This window comes from Mirounga angustirostris, unplaced genomic scaffold, assembly GCF_029215605.1.
Source record: "Mirounga angustirostris isolate CCGP_5_RB_7025 unplaced genomic scaffold, mMirAng1.0.hap1 SCAF_1, whole genome shotgun sequence".
NCBI classification, from domain to species: Eukaryota; Metazoa; Chordata; class Mammalia; order Carnivora; family Phocidae; genus Mirounga; species Mirounga angustirostris.
The window spans coordinates 162,671,998-162,697,697 of record NW_026991709.1 but is presented as its reverse complement, the minus strand read 5'-3'; the positions used below and the strand labels follow the sequence as shown (position 1 = coordinate 162,697,697).

The following is a 25,700-nucleotide window of genomic DNA, read 5'->3' as shown; positions in this document are numbered from 1 at the left end:
CTTACCACCCCCAGATTTCATAATAAGGAGATTGAAACACAAGGCGTCGTCATGTGGTCTTGACACTGATAAGACTTGACTTGGGTCTGTCTCATGCCAGTGTTCATGCTTTTACCTTCTAACGCTACACCACCATCATCATCAGTCATCTGAAACGACCCCTGCTTTCCAGCTGTGTAATGTTCCAGATGCACGTTAGAGATGTGTGCCTGGTCATAAATAATAGTATTTGAATGCTAGAAAAGATCTCAATTTCCCCTTGTTCCTCATTTTCTAATTTTGGAAACTGAGGCTCAGAAGTGTTAGTAACTTGCTTGAAGTCACACAACCATGAGTGGCAGAACCGGGCAGGAAACAAAACTCCTGAATTCAAGTTCATTCCAGTACACGGTTTCCTTCCACTACACCACATCTCAAAAAATTGAGGATTGTATGTTGGGGTATTTACTTAAATTTGTACCCTTACACAGTGAATTTGAGCTGACTTGCCAAATCCTTTAAATATAATTTCAGTAGGAAATATAATAATAAAAAGGAAACATGACCCTAGAAAAGGTAGTCTGGGTGAAGGGTTGCTGTCTTGTCCATGAGCCTACAGGGTTACTACTCATGCTCTCAAGTTGGCTCTGAGCTTGCTGAGCCTAAGGGAAATTAGCTACAGTACTGGTATGGCCAAAAAGGAAAATTCTATCAATTCCTCAAAGGATAAAAAGCTTTTCTGCATTTTTGATTTTACACTGGGGACAGCCACAAGCTTATAGATGTAATTGTATATTAGTAAAGGTATTTCTTATACCTGTAGTTACTATAAACCCCACATCTCAGAGGCTTAACAACAGAAGTTAATTTTTCATGTGAAATCCAAAAACTGGTGTCTCTGAATGGTGAGCAGATCAACTCCCAAAGGTGCTTCAGGAGCCCAGGCTTCTTCCTTGTGTCTCCATGGTCTTCACCACATGGCTTTCAAGGTCATCTTCAAAAAGGAATAAGTACAGGCTTGGTACATGGCAGGGTTTTATGGGCCAGCCTGGCTGCTTGGGAGACTAAGAGACATGATCTAGCCATGTGCCTAGAAAGAGAGGGAATGAGTTTGATAAACAGCCACTCCCTGTCACAGACATTGTGCCTCTGAAGGGTGGCCTGTGCAGTTCCAGAGTCCACGGGGCAGAGTCCTTGCCCCAGGCTCTTGTGGGCACTGGCTTTTGACCTCCACAGATTGAATGAGTAGGGCAGACTGATCTCCAAATGGCCTGTATGGTTATGTGACTATTCCCCCAACCTGACTGAATTTCTTAAAAATAGTGATGATTCTTACTCATCTCTAGCACCAAGACTCAAGTCAGCTTGTACCTGGCCAGAGTACCTCAGACATTTTAAATTACTTTGATTTGAAATTAATAACAAAATACCAGTCCACATTATATACACTTCACATGTTTGACATAATTTCACATTCTCACTCTGGAAGAGTATAAGACAAAAGGCAAGACCAAAATCACTTGTATTTGAATTTGGATTTCATTTGTGGGGTGAGGGTGAGATAAGATTGTTAGGATCTTGGCCACAGATTTGCTTTACTAATTGCATTTTGTTCTGAGGGAAGAAAACAGTTTGGGTTTTAAAAATAGAGCACAGGGCATATTGCAGATTACCCATATACAGATAATTGGGTATTTATGTCTCTTTGGAGAAGAGAAAATGTCAGTAATAAGGATTTTGATTTCAAGTGGTTATACATTTTCTTTCTTTTTCTTTGCAGTGTTGTATCGAAAAGGCCCTCCATTTTACCATGCAAGGTTTGGAGTGATTTTTAAATAAGTTAATGGCTTAAAGGGACAGGAGGAAATTTCTGACCTCCAGTGTAATTTTCAGTGCCACAGAAACTATTACAATCATGTTTCTCTTGACCTATTAGGAATAGATACTCTAAATCTGTGCCTTATACACTAACATTGTTGTACTATATGTAAAATAATAAATAGGTTATGGGAAACGTTGTAGTGTTACATACTGAGTTAATGTATGCAGTAATTGTTCATCGTAATTATCAGTGAGTGTTAGTATCTAAACAGTTGAGTGAATTCATGGCTTTCTTATTGGGAGAAATATTTTTGTTCTCTCCTTGTCAGTGTTGAGATGAGCCTGAAAGTTTGTAATGTAAAGTAAGTGTTTTTCATTAATACTTTTCCAATAATGTTGCAGGGGCATTTAGGATTAGATGATGTATATATATTATTTTCTGTATCTCTGTTCTTGGTAGAACAAGCGTTACTCTTTTTAAAGAGGTTGATTTCATGCCTTTTATTTTTACAATGCCCTCTATCTGTCTTCCAGTTACTCTGTCATTATTGAGTTAGTCGATGACCATTTTGAGGGCTCTCTTCGCAGACCTTTCAGTTGGAGGTCACTGGCTGCCTTGAGCAGAGTTTCGGTTAATGTCTCCAAGGTAACAGCATCAGCTTTGGCATTCACGTGTCACTTAAAATGGTTGGATTTTTTTTTTTTTCTTAAATGTAATGGAACCCTAAAAGTCATCTGTAGGAACTTCACACCTGCCAGCAAGGTTCTAAAAGATGGGGCTAGAAGCTGACCTCCTCTCGCATTCCCTGCCATCACCCACTGGTGCTGAGCTCCAAGAACTGAGCTTCAGAGTTTCCTGTAATGATTGGTGTAGGTGGGCCTTGCCTTCCTTTCCAGGGGTGCTGTCAGCACATGCTCAGAATTCACTCACACACATTCACAAGGGAGTCAAAACATTGATAAATTTCTTTTCAGAGCTAGCAGATCTCTTGAGGAGAGAGGAAGGATATTAATCTTTATGGCTAAGCACTGTACATGTTTTCTCTCACCACCCTGTTGTTATTCTCATCCCTAAGGGTGAGGAATCAATCAGAGTCAGATGTTGAGTGGCAAAGCCAAAATCATGCAACTTATATGCAGAATTGGGATTCAAACCCAGAGTCCTCTGACTTCCTGGCTTATGTTCTGCTGGATTTTGCTGCCATCAGGATAGGAGGGAAATTTCATCTTACACCAGGACTACTAAGGATGAAAGCTTTGTGTGTTCTCTGTTATTCAATAGTTTGCTAACTGGACACAGATTGTGAACCCCCTCTGACTCTGTCCCAATGCTGCTGGAGGCGCAGTGGGGGGAGGAGGGCGCAAAAGGTCCAGCAGAGGCCAGGTGGCAAGTGCCTTGAGTATGGGTTAAGTTCCTTATGCGTGGCCTATAAAAAGTAGCTTTGTCTTTTAGAAATAGGGAGTCTATACTGTTTCTAGTATTTTTATACCCATTTTATGGGACTTGTAGCATATATTTAATATTTTAAATGCTGTGTTTTTAATCCACATATTTGCTTTATTTGCATTCTCTTGCCATGTCAACAATGACTAAATGGCAGGTCCTTAGTCTAGATCCCAGGCCCAGTCACGTTCCTAGAAGGAAACCAGTGTGCTTTGTAAGTTTCCAAGAGCACAGTGTGGGAGGGAATGGAGCCTGCCTGCATTTCCTGCACCCAAATTTGTATTATTATTGTGTGGGATGTGGATGTTTTTCTTCATTTCTCAATAGGAACTGATGCTATGCTATTTGATTAAACCCTCTACCATGACTGACAAAGAGATGGAGTCCCCAGAATGTATGAAACGAATTAAAGTTCAGGTAGGTAAACTTAGAGACAAACTCATGGTATCCCAAAGATTCTGTCTACCATACTGTGTCCTCTGGAACATGGGGTCCCAAGAAAAGAAATGAAAACCATCTTGCCTTGATAACAGGAAGCCCCCTCAGGCCCGCTCCCTGCTGAGCCCACTCTCACTTCCCCGTAATTCCTGCTGCCGCTTTATCTGCCATGTCATCTGGCTTCCGTCTCCACCATGCAGCTGACCCTGCTGTCACAGATGGCCTGGGAACTCCTGACCAGGCCTCTCCCAGGTCTCATTCCCAGAAATTAAAGTGGCGCTGCTAACTCACTCCCCCCTGGAACTTCTTGTCCGGCTTCTGGGGTTCTGGCTTCTGAGTCTTCCTGGCGGGTGTTTCTCTGGCAGGGCTGCCATCCTGTCACCCAGTATTAGTTACTATTTCTGCCCCTCGCCCCGGCTGGGGCTCCTCCCCCACATCCAGCACATCGTCAGTTTTCTTTGTCTCTGAGGCTGCACCCTTCCTCCTTTTTCACACTGCTCTGTCCCACCGCAGCCTCCCCGGCCCCCGCGCCTCCTCCATGCAGTTTGCCCAGCTCGTGCCCCCTCGGTCAGCTGCTCATCGAATGCCAGCCCAGACCCACTTGGTATGCCAGCGCCATCTCAGAGCTGGTTCTAATGTGAAATGCTAGCTCTCGTCCTGGCACTCTTGTTCCTGAAATGTGCTAGTGGAATACAACTGCCAAGGCAAGTTTCGCTTTTAAGATCTTGGTGTGATTATGATAGGTAGGGTTTTCGTGGAAGGTGTGTAGTGCTGCCTTCACCTTTCCCCCAGGTGTTTCAGTGACAAGGAATGGGAACAGGTGTCCTCATTATATAGACCGGTCTTTGTGAAATGTTGCTTTGATCTCACACACCTAGCATGTTCTTTCATTTCTGTTTTTGAAATTCTTAGTCACCTTTTTATTTTTATTGGCTACAGGAGGTGATTCTAAGCCGTTGGGTTTCTTCACGAGAGAGGAGTGACCAAGACGAACTTTAACAATTCAACCTCAGAATTCTGATTTACCAACAAATACTATTGAGTCTCCTACAGTAAGCCAAGTTCAGTGGAGGTAAAGAGTCCTCTTATTGTAACCGCCCAATAATTGAAAAGTTTTAAAGGGCATAGCAGTCCCAGCACCAAAAAGCTGTTAGTATTTTACAAAATAAAATTACACAGGGGAGAAAAAAGAGCTCTGTGCTGGCCTTCAGATTCTGTCCTTGGGTCATTCACTGACTCCCAACTGATGCCGAGCTTCTCTTCTGTGGGCCTGTGTCCTCATCCATTCAGTAAACAGGTCGGACTAGATGAGTCCCAAGAGGACTCTTCCAGCAACAGGGAAATTGTGTTACTCTCTGATTTTACCTGAAAATGACAGTAGTTTACATTTATGTGGCACAGTACTGTTTCCCAAAGGCTTGTGTACACATGCGTCTCTTGTTACTCACCTCCAGTCTGTTCCTGAAAGAGTGCCGGAGAGGAGATTTGGGGATTTTAAGACCCTGTATTCCATTATGTTAAATGGAACAAATAATGTGTCTCACCTTATCTAAGAACTTGAACCAATTACTCGAACGCTTAAAAATCCGTTTAATATCTGTCAAGGATTTCCGAGTCATAAAGCCTTTAAAACCTAATCTCTAACTCTCAGTGAACTCACTGATGGACATGTTTGTGTATAGTACGCAGCAATATTGTACAGTATTAGATAAAAATTGCATCGTACTTCAGTGAACTTGTTATAAAATTAAAAAATGTAGTGAAATAATGTATGGAGATACATAATGAATGCAGTTGGCATTTGGCAAAAACACAATAAACCAAGCCTTTTTCAAATTGGTTAGACAGTCTTCTCCTTAGCACTCAACACCCCAGAAGTGGACGGTAAGAGCCAGAAGCTGCGAGATGACTAAGACGGGCATCTGTGTGCATTCCTCTGATGCATGGTCCTGGAGCTCCCGGCAGCCCGAGATTCGGATTGTGGTTATGTGTGTTAACGCGGTGCTTCTGTTCGCGGCATGATCCTGCTCTCTCACAACAGAATCATTATATCTGCACGGTCTACATTTTAAAGATTTGTCATTCAAATGAGGGAGGTTGTCCTCTTCCCCCCCCCCCCCCCCCCCGGCCGCAGACCAGTAATGACCATCAACCTGAAAGAGCTTCTTAGTATTAAGTCCTTTTGCTCTTCATTAGTGATGCTAATAGTTCAACATTTTTACTACCTGCTTTGCTTTCTCCAGGCTCCTTAGCAAAGTAAAAGACTTGGCTTTGAAGCGTCACTTTCTCAAAACCCTGAAAGTCAGCAAAAATTTCTGGAGCCCTATTTTTCCCTATTTCATTTGTCATTGGCGGTGACATTTCTCTCCAAGCCTGATCAGTGCATCATGTGCTTTTCTGGTAAAAACTCTTCTGTGACTCCTTCATCAAAGTACTATCCTCCTGTGAGCACTCCACATCACATATCTTATCATCAGCTAATGTGCCTTCAACGTTTTGGGGACTCGCTTCATGTAACAGCTACCCACAAGACTGCACAGGTATTATTTCTAACTGAAAGCTCTGGAAGGATGTCCAAAAGCATCATCTTTAGACAAGCCTTGTAGGAAAGATATTCCTTCTTCACGTACACAGTCTGAACGTCATGTAGCAGGCCGTGCACTCTTGAGCATTACCCAAGGGCCCTGGGGTTCTGGAATGATGTACCAGCAAAGGTTTTGGTTTACAGTTACCAGCTAAAAGCAGGATTAGTTTATCTTTAGATGCATTATGTCCTGGAACTTTTTTCTTATCTTCTGAAATAGATGTAACAGATGGCGTGTTTTCTTTAAAAAAAAAAAAAGCTTAGGTTCAGCAAGATTGGAAATTTGCTCTGTGATAAAAACACCTTCAGGAGTGGCTCTGGTTCACTGGGGGGGATGCTGCCGCCTCACTGAGAACAGAAGTTGCTTCACCTCTCTTCAAAGTGTGTTTACGTGGTTCTTAAATCTCAAACCTTCCAGTCTTGCTTTAAAACGAATTCTTCACCAAATCCTCCCTATGCTCCATCACTCTCCAGCTCTCCTAAGGCATCTAAGCTGCCCACTGTAGCCACATGTGCTCAGTGGCATCGCGCTGACCGGCCGTACACCCTCCATACAAGAATTTCACTGGCTTAAAAAAAAAAAAAAAAAAAAGAATTTCACTGGCTTTATAAGTGTAGCATGCCACACGCAAGAACACCATGAAACTTTGTGGAACCAACACTTTTTGCAAGTTCTATTTTGTCACCCAATGCAAAAAACCATACACAAATAAAGGGGGAACACGTGTTTGGCCAAGATTCTTTTATAGGATCACCTTTCTCAATACCTTATCCCTTTTTTTTTCTTCTTCTAAGAAAGGGAATTTCCTAGGTCTTTTAGACTCACCTACTTTCTTCATAGGTTTTTCCACTTCCATAGCAGACATTTTTACTTAATAAAGCGGAGGAAATGATGTGACCATCCACCACACATCTAAACAGCACAAGCATTGGGCAGTCAGTCAGCTAAGACCGGCACATGCCGTGTGCTCCAGACACTACTTGAGTGATTTTGCTGCAGACTCACAGACTCATTATTTTATTTTTTTATTTTTTTATTTTTTTATTTTTTATTTTTTTGGATAGCCAATATGGTATACCATTTTTTTGCAAAATTGTTACAGCAAATATTCAGATAGTGGGGGTTAAGATGGGGCAGACACCTGTGTTCTTGCTTCTCCCACAACAGACTTTTGAGTTCAAATGGGGGGACCCTCCCTAGGATGAAGGTTTGAGTCTCAGAGAGGTGGCCACCACACCACCACCACAAAGGGCAAGTAGAGGAATTGACCCGAGAGCTCTCGGTCCTGGGTTTAGTGCTTTTACAAGATCTCCACGGCTGAAGTGACACCAGCCTAGAAAAGCATGTGAAATCAGAAATACAGCACAGATGACTTCCAGTCACTTCCAGCCACGTGGATTCGTTTTGGGGGGCGAGAGGAAGCACCGTGTCATAAGAACCACCATACCTACCATCTGTTAAAGCAGTTCTTTGTGCAGTTGATTACTTTAGGATGATTCTCTTAGCTTCCATTCTAGAGGCTGACATTTTCTGGCTCCATTCCCAAACTGAGGGGAAGCAGTGACATCTGTGCCCCTAAGTCCTAAGTTCTCCTGTAAGGAGATTCAGTTCTAGAAAGTAATTAGTTCATAACATTATGCTTGGCAGGGATTAAACCAACATGAATGGGGCATGGTTTTAGGCAGGTTTGCCAGGGTGGAGTTGGTTAGGTTTCTCTTCCTTTTTGAACATAGTCTACAAATCTGAAAAGGCACTGTTCTTTGTGGAATAAAATTTTGCCTTTTTTTACCCTTATTGTTAAAGCATTTTTGTTGTTTTTTAAGTTACTACTTACTTGAATGTGATTTTTAACTTAGTTTTCCCTTTGTTGGGGAGTACATGGGTTAAAAAGAAATGAGGTGTCTTCTCCCCACCACCCACCTTCCATTTACGATTTTACCAACTGAATTGAATTTTTAAAAATCTGATTACAGACTCCAGTAATTAAACCATGGACGTTAACTTCCTTAAAACTGAGCTCCATTTCTAAAATTGAGAGATATTTAAACCCCTCAATTTGGGGCACCTGGGTGGCTTAGTCGGTTAAGCATCCGACTCTTGATTTCAGCTCAGGTTGTGATCTCATGGGTCATGGGGTCGAGCCCCATGTTGGGCTCTGCACTTAGCAGGGAGTCTGCTTGAGTTTCTGCCCCTCGCCCCATTCTTGCTCTCACTGTGTGTGTGTGTGTCTCTCTCGAAAACAAATAAATAAAATCTTTGAAAAATAAAAATAAACCTCCCAATTTATCTTAAATCCTTGCTTTCTTATATAGAACTGAAAAAACTTAGTCTTTCTGCCATTTTGTGAAATACAGGGATGACTTAAGAATACATAATATGAAAACACATCTGTGAAACTGTTAAACTAAGAAGTAGTATTTTTTACTTCAAAGTAATTCACTGTTGAAGTGAAAGGTTGCATTTAAGATTTTTTAGAATCTTTACATTTTCAGAAATAATATTACACAGGTAAATAGTCTTCCTAACTTTTATTTGTTAAAGATTTATTTATTTATTTATTTTAGAGAGAGTGGGGGTTGTTGAGAGAGAATCTCAAGCAGATCCAAATTCCAAGTCTACACTAGGGAAACTGGTGACCTTGGGAGCCTTGCCTCTGAACCTTATTTGCTCACCTGTGAAATGGGGATAATCAGTACCTGCTGAGTGTGTTTTGCAAACTAAATGAAATGACCTATGAAAGGGTCTAGCACATCTCGGGTATACTTTTTTCCCTTTCGGAGAAACCAAAAGTGTAAGCACTGCCATAATTGTTTTCACTAGGAGATGCATAGCCAATTTTTATGCCCTGGTAGGTGACACAGTGGAGAAGGAGGTGCCAGAAGAAGAGTTTGAGGTAAAGTAAAGAGAGCTCTGGAGATGGAGAGAGTTGTAGTAAGCACCTCTACAAAGCAAGCCAGAAACAGCCTGTGTGTGTGTATGTGTGTTTAAATAATGTTTATCGGGTTTTCCTGGTAATAGGAGTAATTCATGAATGCTCTCAAGGCTTTGGGAAGATGCCTTTGGGTGGATCATTTTAGACTTTCAAGTCAGTAACACTGAGGCAAACTTTATGACCTTGCTGTGAAGAGTGGTTGGTCATTGTGTGAGGGTTGGTGAGGACTAGACGTGTGCCCAGGGCCGCACCAGGGGATGAGATGAAGAGGCACGTTGTGGGGGGGGTACCAGGGAGAACTCTTCTGGGAAGCAGAGTTGGTGCCAAGTTGGTGGCTGAATTGCCTGGTCCTTCAGTTAGCATTTCGCTGGTATGATAAAAGAAACTTAATGGAAGGAGTCTTGGGTCATAATTCTGCAAAACTGAGCAACATTGCCATCTATTGGTGTTATCTCAATGCTTAATTTCCTTTATTAGGGGTAAAGCTTATTGGGTGGTACTGTGAATTTTACCAGAGGGAATTTGTGGCCTCCTGAAGTGAAAGAATAGGCTGACTACTGCTGTGATCACCCCCAGGTTGGAGAGCAGCCCCTAAAACAGGGGCTGGGGACCATGAAAGCTTTGTTTGAAAATCAAGGAGTGAAGCACTAAGAGAAAGCATGAACTTGGCATTTCTAACATTAACCATCCTTATTTTATCTGAATTGTTTTATGACATTTATTTCCTTTCCATATTTGAATGTCAATGAAAGCAAAATCTTTATTTTCTCCTTTATCTTCTCTAATGACGGCAAATCGGCGCCCCAGTTGCCACACATCCTAGGTACCATTGGTTGCTTTTAGGTTGCGGGGTGGCCCAGGGAGTTAAGCGCACAGCCTTTGCAGTCAAACCTAGGTCTGATCTCTGGTTTTCCCACTGTGGGACTTTGGGCAAGTCATTTCCTCAGTTTCCCTCTTCATCTGTAAAATAGGCATATTGTTAGTACCTACCTCACAAGGTGGTCTTAAGGATTAAAAGGGAAGAAAGATTAAGAAGTTTATGCAGTGGAGCACTGGGTGTTGTGCACAAACAATGAATCATGGAACACTTCATCTAAAACTAATGTTGTAATGTAAGGGGATTAACATAAGAATAAAAAAATTAAAAAAAAAAAAAAAAAGAAGTTTATGCAGGTGTGGAATCTTTAATGATACTCATTAAATGCAGCTGCTCTGATTATCAATAATTGGTAAACAACTAGACCAGAGAAGTAGAGTCCTAAAATAGTGTGTTAAGAGAATAGGGACAAATTGGAATATTTCCCAAACTCAACACTTTTTTCATCTTTACCCAGTGAAGTCTTTATGACTTCTTGAACACCCCAGAATAGTAGTCATGATTCTGTTTAAAGTGGTATCATATTCTGGGTGGGAAGTTTTGTTTTTCTTAAAAATACCTGAACGTATAGATGCAAACGGTGTGCTATGCATTTTTTTTCCCACTGAAGTTACCACGTGCTGAAACATTACCCAAATACGTTTTTGGAAACGGGCCTTAAGGATCTATAGCAAGTTTTCTAAATATCTTTTTTTTTTTTAATATTTTATATATTTGACAGAGAGAGCCAGAGAGCACAAGAAGAGGGATGGGCAGAGGGAGAGGGAGAAGCAGGCTCTGCACTGAGCAGGGAGCCTGAGTCAGGGCTCGATCCCAAGACCCTGGGATCATGACCTGAACCAAAGGCAGACGCTTAACCATCTGACCCACCCAGGCGCCCCTCTAAATATCTTTATTACGAGTAAATTATTGGTTCCTTGAAGATGGATTTGGTTTTTGGAAATTAAACATTTATTTGGTGCCATAGCTAGGGAGTAACTTTAGGTGTGTTAGTATATCACATTTGGTCAAAAACAAAGTGACTTCTGGAAGCAGTTTCCAGAGAGGAATGCTGAAATGTTTTGCTCCTTGGCTATTTAAAATTCAGTGATCTTTTAGGTATACAAATTCTGATGTGGTTGTTAAAAATCACCCCATTTCTTTATAATTACTCATCCCAGTTATCCCCTTCCTCCCCCTGAAGGTATTAAAGAAGTCGACCTTTCATTGTGTCTTTCCTGAATTCTGCTTTTAAAGTAGACAGGGAAGGGCACCTGGCTGGCTCAGTCAGAAGCACATGCGACTCCTAATCTCAGGGTTGTGAGTTTGAGCCCCATGTTGGGTATAGAGATTACTTTAAATAAATAAAGTTTAAAAATAAATAAATACAGTAGACAGGGGATATACTTTGCCTTGGTCAACTCATGTCAGGTCAAGTAATACGAGAGGGAAACTGACTTGAGGAATTGCCATCTACTTTGCATATAGGCTCAGAAAAGCTAGTTGAGAAGTGGAGCCCATTTCCTAACTTAGATTCGGAAAACCTTGCTTGCTTCCTTGCTCCTCTTTCTTTCTTTCTTTCTTTCTTTCTTTCTTTCTTTCTTTCTTTCTTTCTTTCTTTCTTTCTTTCTTTCTTTTCTTTTACTGACTGTCAAAAGGTTACCATATGCTTTTTAAATAAAAACAGGAGAATTTACTTCATAAATTGTGTCTCGCTCACCTTTCTAAAATCCTCACTTTCTTTTTTTTTTTAAGACTTTATTTATTTGACAGAGAAAGACACCACAAGAGAGGGAACACAAGCAGGGAGAGTGGAAGAGGGAGAAGCAGGCTTCCCGCGGAGCAGGGAGCCCGATGTGGGGCTCGATCCCAGGACCCTGGGATCATGACCTGAGCCGAAGGCAGACGCTTAACGACTGAGCCACCCAGGCGCCCCAAATCCCCACTTTCTGGGTTCACATGGAAAAGTGAATTTGTTCAGCTTTAATTATAGGAATAACTTTCATTGTTCTGCAAATAAAAGATGCTGCCACTTTATGCTGTAACATGGAGCCTCAGTTTAAAAACCGAACCATTATGAGAATAATTTAGTTGTAATGCATACAACTTTTAAAACCCAGGGCAATTTTTATTAATTTCATAAACACTTATACTGCAATAGGTAGAAATATGCTACCAAGAAAGCCTTAACACCTTGTTATTACAGTTGAACACACGTAGAAATCCCTCATACCGACTAACGGTGCTGTCCTTCTGCTCTTAGTGCGCTCAGCACGCAGCGCTCCCCTCAGGAGGGTCTGTCTCTTCATCCGGGTGGTCGGTCACGTAGAAGCCACGCTCTTCTATCACCCGGTACAGTGTGATGTACTTGGAGGCCTTCCTCGTCCTTGGAAGCACATACTTCTCAATGAACTCGTCTTTGCCCAGTTGCTCCTTGCCTTCTGTGGTCAGAATGCAGTTAATGAATGTGAGGGTGTAACTGTAGCAGTTGTGACGGTCTTCTTCATACCTTACAAAACAAGCACGGGGAGAAGGGGAGCCTGAGGTCTCAAAGCGGCTCAGGCTCAGGCCGTGAAGCCGCCGAGGGGCTGGCAGGGCTGAGGCTGGGCTCCCCACGCACTGGGTCTACTGGTCCCCTGGACGACTGAGCTCCCAGAGTGCAGTTCTGAGGGACACCGGGCAGCTCAGGCTATTTCTGCTCGCAACTTAAGTAAGATAGGAGTGGACGCGCCTAGAGGTTCCGAGTGCTGACTTAAGTTGTACAGAAACCGCCAACATGGGGAACTGACATTTTAGAAAGGGAGTTCCATTTCTTTCTTTTTTTTTTTTTTTAAGATTTTATTTATTTATTTGAGAGAGAGCACATGAGAGAGGGGAGGGTCAGAGGGAGAAGCAGACTCCCTGCTGAGCAGGAAGCCCGATGTGGGACTCGATCCAGGGAGGGAGTTCCATTTCTAAGTTTTAGGGTATCCCAGTGTCTATACCTATTTTAAGGGAAGCCTCAGAACAATTAGGTCCACAGGTATGCTATATATCTAAAGTGTTGAGGGAGCAAGAGACTGAGAAATAAATTTCAAAATGGCTAAATCATAAAAAGGAGTGTTAGGTATTTTTTACGTTTTAAACATTTTTTAAAAATTTTAAGGGACTGTAATATGGCTTTTGCTGTACATATTAAATGTTAAGTATGTAAAAATGTCTAATCAAATAACTGGAGTACTAGGTTGTAGTCCTTTCGGTTCTTAAGATACGGTGATTCTGGGGGCGCCTGGGTGGCTCAGTCGTTAAGCGTCTGCCTTCGGCTCAGGTCATGATCCCAGGGTCCTGGGATCGAGCCCCGCGTTGTGCTCCCTGCTCCTTGGGAAGCCTGCTTCTCCCTCTCCTGCTCCCCCTGCTTGTGTTCCCTGTCTCGCTGTGTCTCTCTCTGTCAAATAAATAATTAAAATAAAATTAAAAAAATACGGTGATTCTGTTGTGTAAGTGTATACTGGCCCACCTCTGCGGAAAACCCAAAATCATTCAGCCCCTGCTCACACTTTGTTACAGGCACTACTATCTCGGTACAGGCTCCACACAAAGTAGACACAGCTTGAGAGTCCTATGAGCTGGGGTCACACCTGCATGCGGAACGAGGGCCAGGGAGCTGGAGGTCCCTGCCGGCCTGTACCTCTGGGGCAGCCAGGCCCCCGTGGCGGAGAAGTCGTCCAGGTACTTGTCCCACTGATCCATCAGTCCAAACATGCCAGGCTGCAGTAACGGGATGCTTACACTCTGCTCCCACCCTGCTTCGTCTCGCTGGACGCCATGCGTGGTGTAATTATATACAACTCCTGCAAGCGAAACTGGAGTCACGCGGAGGGGAGACTTAAGGGAAGATGCACCTCTGTGAGAAGAGGTTGTCCGGAAACGGCAGCCACCACCATGGTCACTTCACATGATGTGAAGTTAGCCAGAGCGTACTTTCTGATGACTGTCAGAGAGCAGGAGACCAGGAGAGGCCCTAGGATCCCCTCCAGGGTCAGGCTGGAGAGGCAGCCACCACCTGGAGTCAGGGAGGATCGGGGGTGTTGAGCCCCTGCCTCTCCTGCCCTCTGCACATCATTTCTTTCAGGGAAACCCAGGTCTTGCTCCACCTGCTCTTCAGCTCCGAGAAGTTGCCCCCAGCAGATGGAGACAATAATAGAGCCAGGATAATCCTCTCCAAATATTCTTGGTGAAGTTTTCTATGTACAAGGGGGTCTATCTGGTTTCCTTAAATCAGCACTAAATTTCCACTGAGACAGTGGGTAGTACATTTGACAGCTCATGTGGGTAAATCTGAGTCCAAAAACCCAGTCCTGGGTTTCTGTTCACAGATCAGTTTCTGCTGCCTCGAGCAGTGCACTCACCATTTGTATTGGTTATTCCGACATGAAGATCGGATCTTCCGTCATACTCCCTGAAAGAAACATGAAGAGTTGGTATTTAAAGTAGGAGCGTGATCTTGGCTGGTGCCAGAACTTGCCATCAGTGACCAGGCGAGTGGAAGCACTGTTTCAAAACTGGTTGAGCCAAGAGTACATTTGAGGTAGAAAATACTCCCCTGGCCCCCCACCTGGCTTTTCTAGCCCCCCATTACTATTACTAAAGCCCCCCACATAAAGTGTGCTGGAAGGCCAGCCCTGCTGGAGCATAAAATCAGCTTAACTCCTGGCTCCCCAGCAGAGGGGTGCATCTGGAGGTCAGTTGTTGAATCTTTCCTCCTTGTAGGTGAGGTTACAGCCTGTTCATCAGGCTGACCAGGGAAAGGATCCTGGGTGCATCTCAGTGGACCTCTACCATCAAAACTGAAACAGTGTCTTTTGGTCTTTGTAGCCCATGGCCACACTCACTTTTCCTGGACAGCCCTTGCTTCCTGAAATTACTCTTTACCTGAGACTGTTCATTAAACCTCTGACTCCATATGATAAACCTTCTTGTACAATCCCAAACCATCACTTACTAGCCCTGGGACATTAGCAAGTCACTTTCTCTGATCTCAGTTTCCTCATCTATAAAATGGGAATATCATAAACCTCCAGCAAGCTGGTTGTAAGAATAAAATGCCTGTCGAGTACCTGCCACATACAGGTGTCGAATAAATCAGAGGTAATTGTTAGATGATAAAGCTCCTTCACGAGACTGCAGGTTCCTCATGAAAGCAAGCAGTCCCAGGCTTTAAAATGACCAAGAACACAAACAGCTGCCCCACCTCCAGAGTGATCCTGCAGGTCATCTTGTTGCAGCCACTCTGAGTGTTTTGAGACCCTGTGGGTTCAGAGGCTGAGAATGGAGCTGGGCAAAATAGTACCAGTCCGACTTGAGTGCTGCACTTACAGTGTGATCTACCTTGAGATCACTGCCCCAGCGTGTCACTGCACTTTGTCTCCTGCCTAAATCCCAGCTATTCCTTCCCTCCCCCCATCCTTTGGTGGTTTCTCAGTCCTGCACAGATGTTTACCATGGGAACTGTCGGCCTGTCACTTGAAGTAAAGGGCTAGTGGCACCACAGGAAATGAGACTGACGAGGTCTCTGCCCTCTTGGAGTTTGCTCGCTTCCAGAGAAGACTTTTAGTTTAACAAGCCTTTAATAGTTAACTGCTCTTAAGGGGGAAAAATATAGAATGTTACAAAAGCATGTCATAGTGGCAGGGCCATTCCTCTCCCATACCACACCTTTGTATAAATTAAGAAAAGGTGCCCCTTCCTCCTGCAGATGCAGCTCTGCCCAGAGTGTTTGGCTTGGTAAGTGTGGTGCAGACTGAGTTTCAAGACCCAAAACCACTTTGGCAAGGCGGTTTTGTGCAGTCCACAACCTGCACAACCATATGTGGCAGACCCGAGAGTTTGATGAGAACCTCGGTGAATCCTTTGGGTTATTGTGGGTTCTCTTTTACAAAGTAGGTGAAACTGTCTCAAGGTGAGTTGTGGGAGTCAGTCCTGAGGTTTTGGAAATTAGATGAGAGGGAAAGGAATAGTTTGGAAATTGTCCTTAGAAGGTCTGGTGGGCAAGGGACTACTTAGGTTTCTGCAGATCCTGGTCTTCGGGGATGAGAGGATGCCAAAGCATATAACCTGTTTCAACATCACCACCTCCCTTCTGCTGATGCCAAGCAAGGCTAGGCTCATCAGTATTGCTACCACATTGTAGAATAAATAAATGCTTATTAGGGCCCCACCTGAAAGCCTATCATGTTCTAGAGAGCAGGGCCGTGGCTCCTTCACTGTGACATCCCTAGCGTTTCCCACACACAGCTGCTCAGTAAGGATTTGTTGAATGAACCCATGTTATGGCAAATAAATTCTGAATTTTAATCACTTTATTCAAAAGCTTTTGGGATCCAGCCAGTAGCATGAATGAGGGGATCTTTTTTTTTTTTTTAAGATTTTATTTATTTATTTGAGACAGAGAGAATGAGAGATAGAGAGCATGAGAAGGAGGAGGGTCAGAGGGAGAAGCAGACTCCCCGCCAAGCAGGGAGCCCGATGCGGGACTCGATCCCGGGACTCCAGGATCATGACCTGAGCTGAAGACAGCCGCTTAACCAACTGAGCCACCCAGGCGCCCCTGAATGAGGGGATCTTATGAAACATTTTGGGCTTCATGATTCAGATAAGGGAAATGAAGGTTCTGCCAGTCATATTCAGAACTGAGTATAAGAATAGGATGGAAAGGAGTATGTTGGCTCAACATCGTGACTGGTGCCTGCGCCAGCTTTATCTGCCTTATCACTGAACCTCACCACCCTGCAAGGTCAGCAGGACCCTCAATTTGCAGATGAGGAACAGAGACTGGAGGGTCTGGAGCTGGTCTGAATATGGACAGGAATTGGGGGCTTTGTGGCAGCACAGGCGCGCTGTTCTCTCTGCACCCTGCGGCCTCCAGGAGGGGCAGGGGTGCAGCACTCTGCACACTTTGGTTCATTTCATCCACATAAAGGGGGGAAGGAAATCGATTAAGGAAGTTAGTAAGCAGGGAAGTGAAGACACCACTCCAGCTGTCTTATCCCAAACCAGAGCTCTCGAGGGCACATGGGAGTTGGGAGGGTAGATTTCAAGGAGGCCAGGAGGTCTCAGCATTGGGTCACAATGATGTTCATGACCATGCTCATTCTGTAGTGTCCATGCTCTCATACCTGGCTCATGCTGGGCCGCTTCTAATTCCATTTGTAAACTCCACAGGGACACTAAGGAGGCACAGCCCTTTCTTTTGATTTCCGAAATCTTAAAGTCAGGTGGTATCCACAATTGAGGTAGACCACCTCTGGTCTTCAATTTAATTCATCTCTATTGCAGAAGAGTCTGGATGTGGCCTTTCTTCAGGCTTTGTACATTATTCCTGTTTGTCACAGAAATTACAGCCTAACTCGCAGTAAAGAAATTATTTTGATTAGAGTAGCTGCTGGGTCATTTTCCCAGTTAGCCTCTTAGCACAAAATCTATGAGTAAAAAAAAAGCTCCAAGCTATCAGTTTTCCTCTCTTAAGATTGTATAAGCAGGTTTGACCTTCCCTTATTCTTCATATAGTCTTGCACTAATCACTCTAGGAAAGTACATACACCATCTATCTTTATGAAATGAATAGACCTACATTTTAGGATTTGATGCCAAAACACTGGCAAGATTATCCACTAAACCTCATACTGTATAGTACATGTTAGAAAAAGAAAGTTTTCGGGGCGCCTGGGTAGCTCGATTGGTTAACTGTCCAACTCTTGGTTTCGGCTCAGGTCATGATCTCAGGCTCATGGGATCTGGTTGGACTGCGTCTGTCCCCGAAACCAAACCCGGCTTTGCGTTCAGGCGGGAAGTCTGCTGGAAATTCTCTCTTCCTTTTCTTCTCCCTCTGCCCTTCCACCACCACCACCCCCACCCCCCCACCCCCCGCGCACACTCTCTCTCTCTCTCTCTCTAAAATACATCTTTATAGAAAAAGTTTTAGTGATTACAACACAGAAGGAAAAGTTTACAGAATCACTTAATATAACACTCAAAAAACACTGTACCTAAGGAACGTCCCTTGAGTTGGTCTGAGGAGGAATGAACATTTTTCTTGATGCCCGTTGGTAAATGGATTGGAGATGCTAACAGGTGCTTCCTCCAGCTTCCTTGAGCCCATGACTTGCTGGCAGAGGGGGCAGCTTTGGGGCACACTGAAGCTGTAGATGTATTTCTTACAGTGGCTGAATTTAATTAAAGGCTTTCCAGCCTCTGTATGCTGCATGGCTTTCCTGTCCTGGGCAACCAGTGGCAGTTTCCCAAGACTTCCTTTTCCTCATTACCTGGCTAGCAAACGTACGCCTCCCGAGTAACCCGAACAACAGTGATGTCATTCTGACTGACGGCTTCAGAAGCCAAACCAAGTAGGATTAACCAGTAACCAGACCTCCCCATAAACTGGTGTCTTAAAGAGCTAATTTTCATTTGTGCTCACTTACAAAGTTTCTTTCCAGCCTTGTACGCTTTGCAACGGTCAATACGCAGCTCCTACTCATCTTTTAAAGCCCTACTTTTCTGTGAAACCTTCCTTCGCTTCCTTGAGCGTTCCCTTGCACTGGCAGAAGTGGATTCATATTTCTACTAGCGTTCTGATATTTGATTAGCCATTAGTCTGTGAGCTTCTTGCAGTTAGGGACCCCCATTTATTTCTGTGTTTCTAGAATAGGTGATGTTGTTTTGTTGTTGGATAAATATGTGAAATCCTTGGAGGCTATTTTCTTTTGATGTTTTATATCGTAGAAGTAATCTTGCTCATAAAAAATTAACAGCAGTTAGAAATAAGGATAGTGGTTGCCCTAGGTGGGGACGGGAGGGGTACTGAGTAGGAGAAGGCAGGAGGGAGTTTCTGTGGCCTGGGGCTTCTCTGCTTCATTATCAAGGGGTTGGTTGTAGTAAGTATTCAGTTTGTGAAAATTCATCAAGCTGGACATTTTACTACATGCACTGTATGATTCTTCAAGTTTAAAATAAGTTTGAGAAACTGCAAAAAAAGAAAGAAAGGTAATGTCCCCTGTTCGTCCATAACATTTTTCCACTCACCAAATCCTGTTCCCTGAGAAAACTAATAGTAAGGTAAATGAGTATTGCCCCATAATTTTTTTTTAAATCCCGGTGTTCTGATAACAGTATGCTGTTTTGAAATGTGTGTATTTCTCTCATCTCAGAAATTTAGCTACAGTATTAGGACTATAGGTCCAGCTCATCCTTTCAGATGACTGCATAGGAATCCATAGTTTGATTGCACCACACTTTTTTTTTTTTTTAAGTAGTCTCTACACCCAACATGGAGCTTGAACTCACAACCCCGAGATCAAGAGTCGCATGTGCTTCTGACTGAGCTAGCCAGGGACCCCTGCACCATACTTCATTTAACCAATCTCCTATCGGTGCCTATAGTTCCAGAGAAAAGCAATGGTAAAGGGAAGATCTGTGGGTATCATGGCAGGTATAGTCACTTCAGAAAAGTGTTTCACAGCATGCCTTTAAATAAATTACACTATGCCAGGTGCCTGGGTGGCTCAGTCGTTAAGCGTCTGCCTTCGGCTCAGGTCATGATCCCAGGGTCCTGGGATCGAGCCCCACATCGGGCTCCCTGCACCGTGGGAAGCCTGCTTCTCCCTCTCCCACTCCCTCTGCTTGTGTTCCCTCTCTCGCTGTGTATCTCTCTGTCAAATAAATAAAGAAAATCTTTTTAAAAATAAATAAATAAATAAATTACACTATGCTGAGATGCAGAAAAGTGCATATTAAGTATTAATAATATGAAAATGATCATCAGACTCACAGAACTAGAAAAAACCCTTAGAAATCCTTTCAAGCATCTTCTCTCTTACAGTGAAGGCAGACAGGCTCTATAGCTAGATGCCCAGTTCGGGTGACCAAGGTCTGAGGTGGTTCATTATTAATATAAACCATGCAGCTATTGTTTGATTATTTGAGTGACCCAAGTTATTTTCTTTTTTTTTAACTTTTTAGAATTTTTTAAAAGATTTTATTTATTCATCTGAGAGAGAGAGAGACTGTGAGAGAGAGCACGAGTGGGGAGGAGAAGGAGAAGCAGGCTCCCAGCTGAGCAGGACCCTGGACTAATGACCTGAGCCAAAGGCAGATGCTTAACTGACTGAGCCACCCAGGTGCCCCCCAAATTATTTTCAACTGAGAATATATTCATCTTCATGACACCAGTACCAAGAGGAATTTTTAATCTTATGAAAAGGAACTGAGGCATCATGCCTTGATAAACGTTTTTAATACACTAGCATTCTCCTTTCCAAAAACACAGGCATCTAGGGGCACCTGGCTGGCTCAGTTGGTGGAGCATGTGACCCTTGATCTCAGGGTTGTGAGTTTGAGCCCCACACTGGGTGTACAGATTACTTAAAAATAAACTTAAAAACTCTTAAAAACACAGATATCTTAAATCCTTTTTTACCTTATTTTCTCTGTTTCTAAAAATCTTCTTATGGTAAAAATAAAACATAGATACAGATAATAACACAAAACAAATGTATAGTTTAATGAATTATTTTACTGTGAACCCCTTGTAAGTATCACTCAAGTCCAGAACTAGAACTTTTTCAGCCATCTCAGAGTCCTCTGTCATTCCATCCCCACCCCCAGCTTCTTCCAAAAGTGACCCCCACCCCCACTTTTATAATAATCACTCCTTGTGCTTCATTTTGGTTTCATCATCGAAGTGTGCATCCATAGACACTATGGTTGAGTCTTAGCCATTTAAACATTTTTGTTCTGTATTTTAAGTTTTGGTTCCTTTTCCTTCCTCTGATTTTTCTTATCATGTATCTGTGAAGCATCCAAATCATTGGACCTGTAGCGTCTCCCACAGTCTGTTGCCGACTGCTTACTCAAGGTTTAGTTCAACACACTGCTGGGCCCTCTGTACAGCCTTCAAAGTTCCAGCTGGTTCCAGAGACTGGATCAGACTTAGGTCCTATGCTCTTGGCAAGACCATGGCTGGTAATGTGTTCTCTCATCAGAAGCACATCAAGTCTGGTCTTCACTCTTTTTTTATGTTAGTCCCCATTATTCTCAGTGCTTAGAGATCCATTCATTCACTGGCAGTGGTACAGTGATGATATTCTAAGTCCATCATGTTGTTTTCATACATTAGTTGGAATAACAGTATGAGGAGACACTTCCCCTGAGCTATTACTTACTTACACAGTGGTGCAGGCATACTGGAAGGATTGGATATGTGCCTGATTCTTTATTCACATTTCAAGATAATGAGGACATCTCTGACATACTCAGAAAGTGCCCAGTTGGTTTCATATCTGTTTTACTCTAATGCCGCTTAATGAACTCCTAGGTGTGAACATATTAGCTAGATTTCAACCCACTGTGGTTTTTATTCTTGTCAAAGCTCAGATTGTCCCATTTTGACCTCTTCAATTGGCTCCTGAGTCCTTTTCACATGAACCTACTAGTCACTGTTGATTTCCTTATTATCTAGTCCTTCGAGATGTTCCGGGTTCATCTCAGACCTTTCCCAAACCCAGACCTGGAATCGGCCATTTCTCCAAGAAGCCCTGATTTCTTTTTTTCAGTGGGAAATGGTATTTCAAGAGTACAGTCTGCCCACTAAGGATATTTATTGGTTATTTCTCCACCTTTTCAGTAAGCAGAGCAGGGTAAAAAAAAGTACACACTTGCATGCCCACACATGAAGATAAAACACTTCATGAGTTCATATGGCTATTTCTAATTCAAATTCAGGACTACAGGGTTTTTACGTATGGTCTTCTACATTACATATGCATCTCTTTTCTTCCACACTGAAAATTTTCGTTCTCAACGATACAGGGGATTATGGAATTAGAATGTTCCATAATTAATCATTTGCTTAATCCCACTTTACATATACAGTAGTCTCAGGGTAAGAATAGTAATACCACGCCTCCAATTATGATTACTAAATAGAGTTAAACATTGTGTTTGCATGTACTCTCCTCACCTTCTCTATTTAAAGGGTTGTTCTATATCTTCATTGTCAGAGCATCTACCATTGTAAATAATAATCCCTTCAATCCTCACTGAGGATTAGCTTTACACACAAACTTATATTTAATGGTCACTACTTGTCTTTCCCTCACTCTCTAGTAATTATGGTTGTCTGAAGTTCATCCTCTAGAAAATTCCTTAGGGCTTATAGGAAGAATATTCCCTGAGTTGTTGCATGTTGATAACAATTTCTCTCTGTCCTTTATACTTGGAAGGTCAGTTTTGCTGGATGTAAAGTCCTTGGCTGCCATTTTCTTTAATGTGTCATTCCATTTTCTTCTGGCATAAAGAACTGCTGTCCAGAAGCCTAATGACAAACTAATATTCTTTCTCTCATAAGTCATGTGTTCTTTTTTTTTTTTTAAGATTTTATTTATTTACTTGACAGAGAGAGAGACGGAGGGAGAGTGCACAAGTAGGGGGGAGGGCAGAAAGAGGGAGAAGCAGACTCCCTGCTGAGCAGGAAGCCTGATGCGGGGCTGGATCCCAGGACCCCAGGACCATGAACTGAACCAAAAGCAGACACCCAACTGACTGAGCCACCCAAGCGTCCCCCCATGTGTTTTTTTTGCCAATATGGCCAGATGATTTGTTTCTTTCTTAAGATTCTATTTATTTGAGAGAGTGAGAAAGAGAGCGCAAGTGGGGGGAGGGGCAGAGGGAGAGGCAGAAGCGGGCTCCCTGCGGGGCTCAATCCCAGGACCCTGAGATCATGACCTGAGCCAAAGGCAGAGACACTTAACCTACTGAGCCACCCAGGTGCCCCAATTTTTTCTTTCTTTTTAAGATCAATACTTTTATCACAGTATGTCTTGATGTTGGTTATTTGACATTGATTTACTCAGGTTTGTGATGTGTGCTTTGAATATGTAGTTTCACATCATTTTTATTTCAGGAAATTTTTCATAAATTGTAATTTTGAGTATTTTTTCTGTTTTCTTTGTTCTGACTTTCTTCAAGAAATTCTATTATCTATGTGTTGGATCCTTTGCCTAGCTTTGGTATTTCTCACTTCTTCTAAAAATGGAGGTAAAATATACACATCATAAAACACCTATTTAAAGTGTACAGTTCAGTGATTTGTATCTAATCTAAGTTTAGAACATTTGCATCACCACCAAAAATAAAGCTCCTGCCTATTTGCAGTCATTCTCTACCCCTCACTCCCCACAGCTCCTGGCAACCATTAGTCTGCTTTCTGTCTATGGATCTATCTGGACATTTCATATAAATGGAATCGTACAATATGTGGTCTTTTATATCTGACTTCTTTCACTTAGTATCAAGTTTTCAAAGTTCATCCATGTTGTAGCATGTATCAGTTTTTTATAATAGTACATTGTATGTATAGACTACATTTTTTTTTAAGGATTTTATTTATTTTTAGAGAGAGGAGAAGAGAGTGTGAGTGGGGGGCGGGGCAGAGGGAGAGGAGATAATCCCAAGCAGACTCCCAACTGAGTGCAGAGCCCAAGGTGGGGCTTAATCCCACAATCTCAATATCATGACCTGAGCCGAAATCAAAAGTCAGACTCTTAACTAACTGAGCCACCCAGGGGCCCCTGTGTAGACCACATTGTATATATCCATTCATCAGTTGATGGGTTGTTTGGGTTGTTTCTGCTTTTGGCTATTATGAATAATGCTGCTATAAACATTTCATATTCATGTAAAAGTTTTTATGTGGATATATGTTTTCAGTTACCTTGATTATATACCTAGGAGGGATTTCTGGTTCACATAGTAATTCTATGTTTAACATTTTGAGAAACTACCAAGCTTTTTTTCAAAGTGGCTGCATCATTTTGCATTCCCACCAGCAATTTATGAGGGTTCCAATTTCTCCACATCACCAACACTTGTTATTGTCTGTATTTCTTATTTTCATCATCTTAGTGTTTTTCAAGTGGTACCTTTTCAGCTAATGCCTAATGATGACTAATGATGCTGAACATCATTTCACGTGCCTATTGGCCATTTGTAGGTCTTTAGAGTAGGGTTTATGCAAATCCTGTGCCCATTTTTTAAATTGCATTATTTGTCTTTTTATTTTTGAGTTGTAAGATTTCTTTATATATCCTGGATATACATCCTATATATTTTAGATACTGTCTTTTGGGGGCACCTGGGTGGCTCTCTCTATATAATAAACAAATAAAATCTTTAAAAAAAAAAAAAAGTAAAATACTGTCTTTTCATTTTCCTGATGGTGTTACTTAAAAAAAATTTTTTTTTTTGTTAAAGTAGAATTTATCTGTTTTTCTTCTTTTTTTGCTTATGCTTTTGGTGTCCCATCTAAAATTTCACTGCCTAATCCAAGGTCATGAAGATTTATGCCTTTGTTTTCTTTTAAGTTTTATAGTGTTAGCTCTTACATTTAGGTCCCTGGTGATCCATTTTGAGTTAATTTTTGTTTATTTGAGAGAGAGAGAGAGAGAGAGCACGAGTGGGGGTAGGGACAGAGGGAGAAGCAGACTCCCCCCTGAGCAGGAAGCCTGATGCAGGGCTCAATCCCAGGACCCTGAGATCATGACCTGAGCTGAAGGCAGACACTCAACCAACTGAGCCACCCCATTGCCCCAAATTTGAGTTAATTTTTATATATGGTCTAACTTATTCTCTTGCACATGGATATCCTGTTTTTCCTGCACGATTTGGTGAAAATACTATTCTTTCACTGTTGAACTGATTTGGCACCCTTTCCAAAAATTAATTGAAAAGCAACATGCAGAATGTGAGAAAGTATTTGCAAATCATATATCTAATAACAGGTTAATATCCAGAGTATATAAAGAACTCCTACAACTCAATAGCAAACAAAAACAAACCAAAAAAACCACGAAACAATCCAATTTAAAAACAGGCAGAAGAACTGAATAGACATTTTTCCAAAGAAACATGCCAACAGGTACATGATAAGGTGCTTAACATCACTAATCATCAGGGAAATGCAAATCAAAACCACAATGAGTTATCACTTCACACCTGTTAGAATGGCTGTCATCAAAAAGACAAGAGATGATTGTTGACAAAGATGTAGAGAAGAGAATCCTTGTGTAAGTTGGTGCAGCCACTATGAAAAACAGTATGGAGGTCCCTCCAAAAATTAAAAATACAACCACTGTATGATCAAGGAGTCCTGCTTTCTGGGTATATAGCTAAAGGAAATGAAAACAGGATATCAAGGTGTTATTTTCTGCCTGAGTGGCTCAGTCGATTAAGCGTCTGCCTTCAGCTCAGGTCATGATCCCAGGACCCTGGGATCAAGCCCCACGTCGGGCTCCCTGCTCAGTGGGGAGTCTGCTTCTCCCTCTCACTCTCCCTCTGTGCTCTCTCTCTCTCAAATAAATAAATAAAATATTTTTTAAAAAATTAAAAAATAAAAATAAGAAAAGTTACCTTCACTGCCATGTTAATTACAGCATTATTTACTATAGCCAAGTTATAGAAACATCTTAAGTGTCAATCAACAGATAAATGGATATAGACGATGTGGTATATAGATATACAATGGACTATTATTCAGCCCTGAGAAAGAGAAAGAAGGACATCTTGCCATGTGTAACAACACGGATGGAGCTTGAAGGCATTATGCTAAGTGAAATA

The 25,700-nt window shown here is 42.3% G+C and overlaps 2 protein-coding genes across 7 annotated transcripts in view; one reads left to right on the top strand and one right to left on the bottom strand.

Annotated features, from left to right (window-relative positions):
- TSEN2 (tRNA splicing endonuclease subunit 2) overlaps positions 1-5,518 on the top strand; it is a 39,572-nt gene extending 34,054 nt beyond the window's left edge. For 4 of the 6 annotated variants that reach the window (XM_064592057.1, XM_064592066.1, XM_064592052.1 and 1 more), the window contains 5 exons: positions 1,760-1,796; positions 2,335-2,446; positions 3,402-3,458; positions 3,572-3,661; positions 4,622-5,518. In XM_064592057.1, the coding sequence (XP_064448127.1) occupies positions 1,760-1,796; positions 2,335-2,446; positions 3,402-3,458; positions 3,572-3,661; positions 4,622-4,681 (356 nt within the window). In that variant the 3' untranslated portion in view covers positions 4,682-5,518. The remainder of the gene's footprint in view (positions 1-1,759; positions 1,797-2,334; positions 2,447-3,401; positions 3,459-3,571; positions 3,662-4,621) is intronic. The other 2 variants (XM_045861805.3, XR_010411711.1) reach the window with 2 other exon arrangements.
- A 6,805-nt stretch (positions 5,519-12,323) lies between these two features.
- Positions 12,324-18,297, bottom strand: MKRN2OS (MKRN2 opposite strand). Its single transcript, XM_045863774.2, has 4 exons — positions 18,080-18,297; positions 14,444-14,493; positions 13,723-13,885; positions 12,324-12,564 (listed from the first exon to the last, which is right to left on the bottom strand). Exons 1-4 carry the CDS (start codon positions 18,295-18,297, stop codon positions 12,324-12,326), a joined length of 672 nt encoding a protein of 223 aa, XP_045719730.2.
- Between the last annotated feature and the right edge of the window lie 7,403 nt (positions 18,298-25,700).

What these genes read in the sequence shown, in the direction of transcription:
- MKRN2OS (XM_045863774.2), bottom strand. Translation starts at nt 18,297, where the DNA reads ATGCAGCATACAGAGGCTGGAAAGCCTTTAATTAAATTCAGCCACTGT. An exon ending in ACTCAAGGGACGTTCCTTAG is followed by an intron (nt 14,494 to 18,079) that starts GTACAGTGTTTT and finishes TGTTTCTTTCAG; the next exon opens with GGAGTATGACGGAAGATCCG. An exon ending in GGGGCCTGGCTGCCCCAGAG is followed by an intron (nt 12,565 to 13,722) that starts GTACAGGCCGGC and finishes TTGTTTTGTAAG; the next exon opens with GTATGAAGAAGACCGTCACA.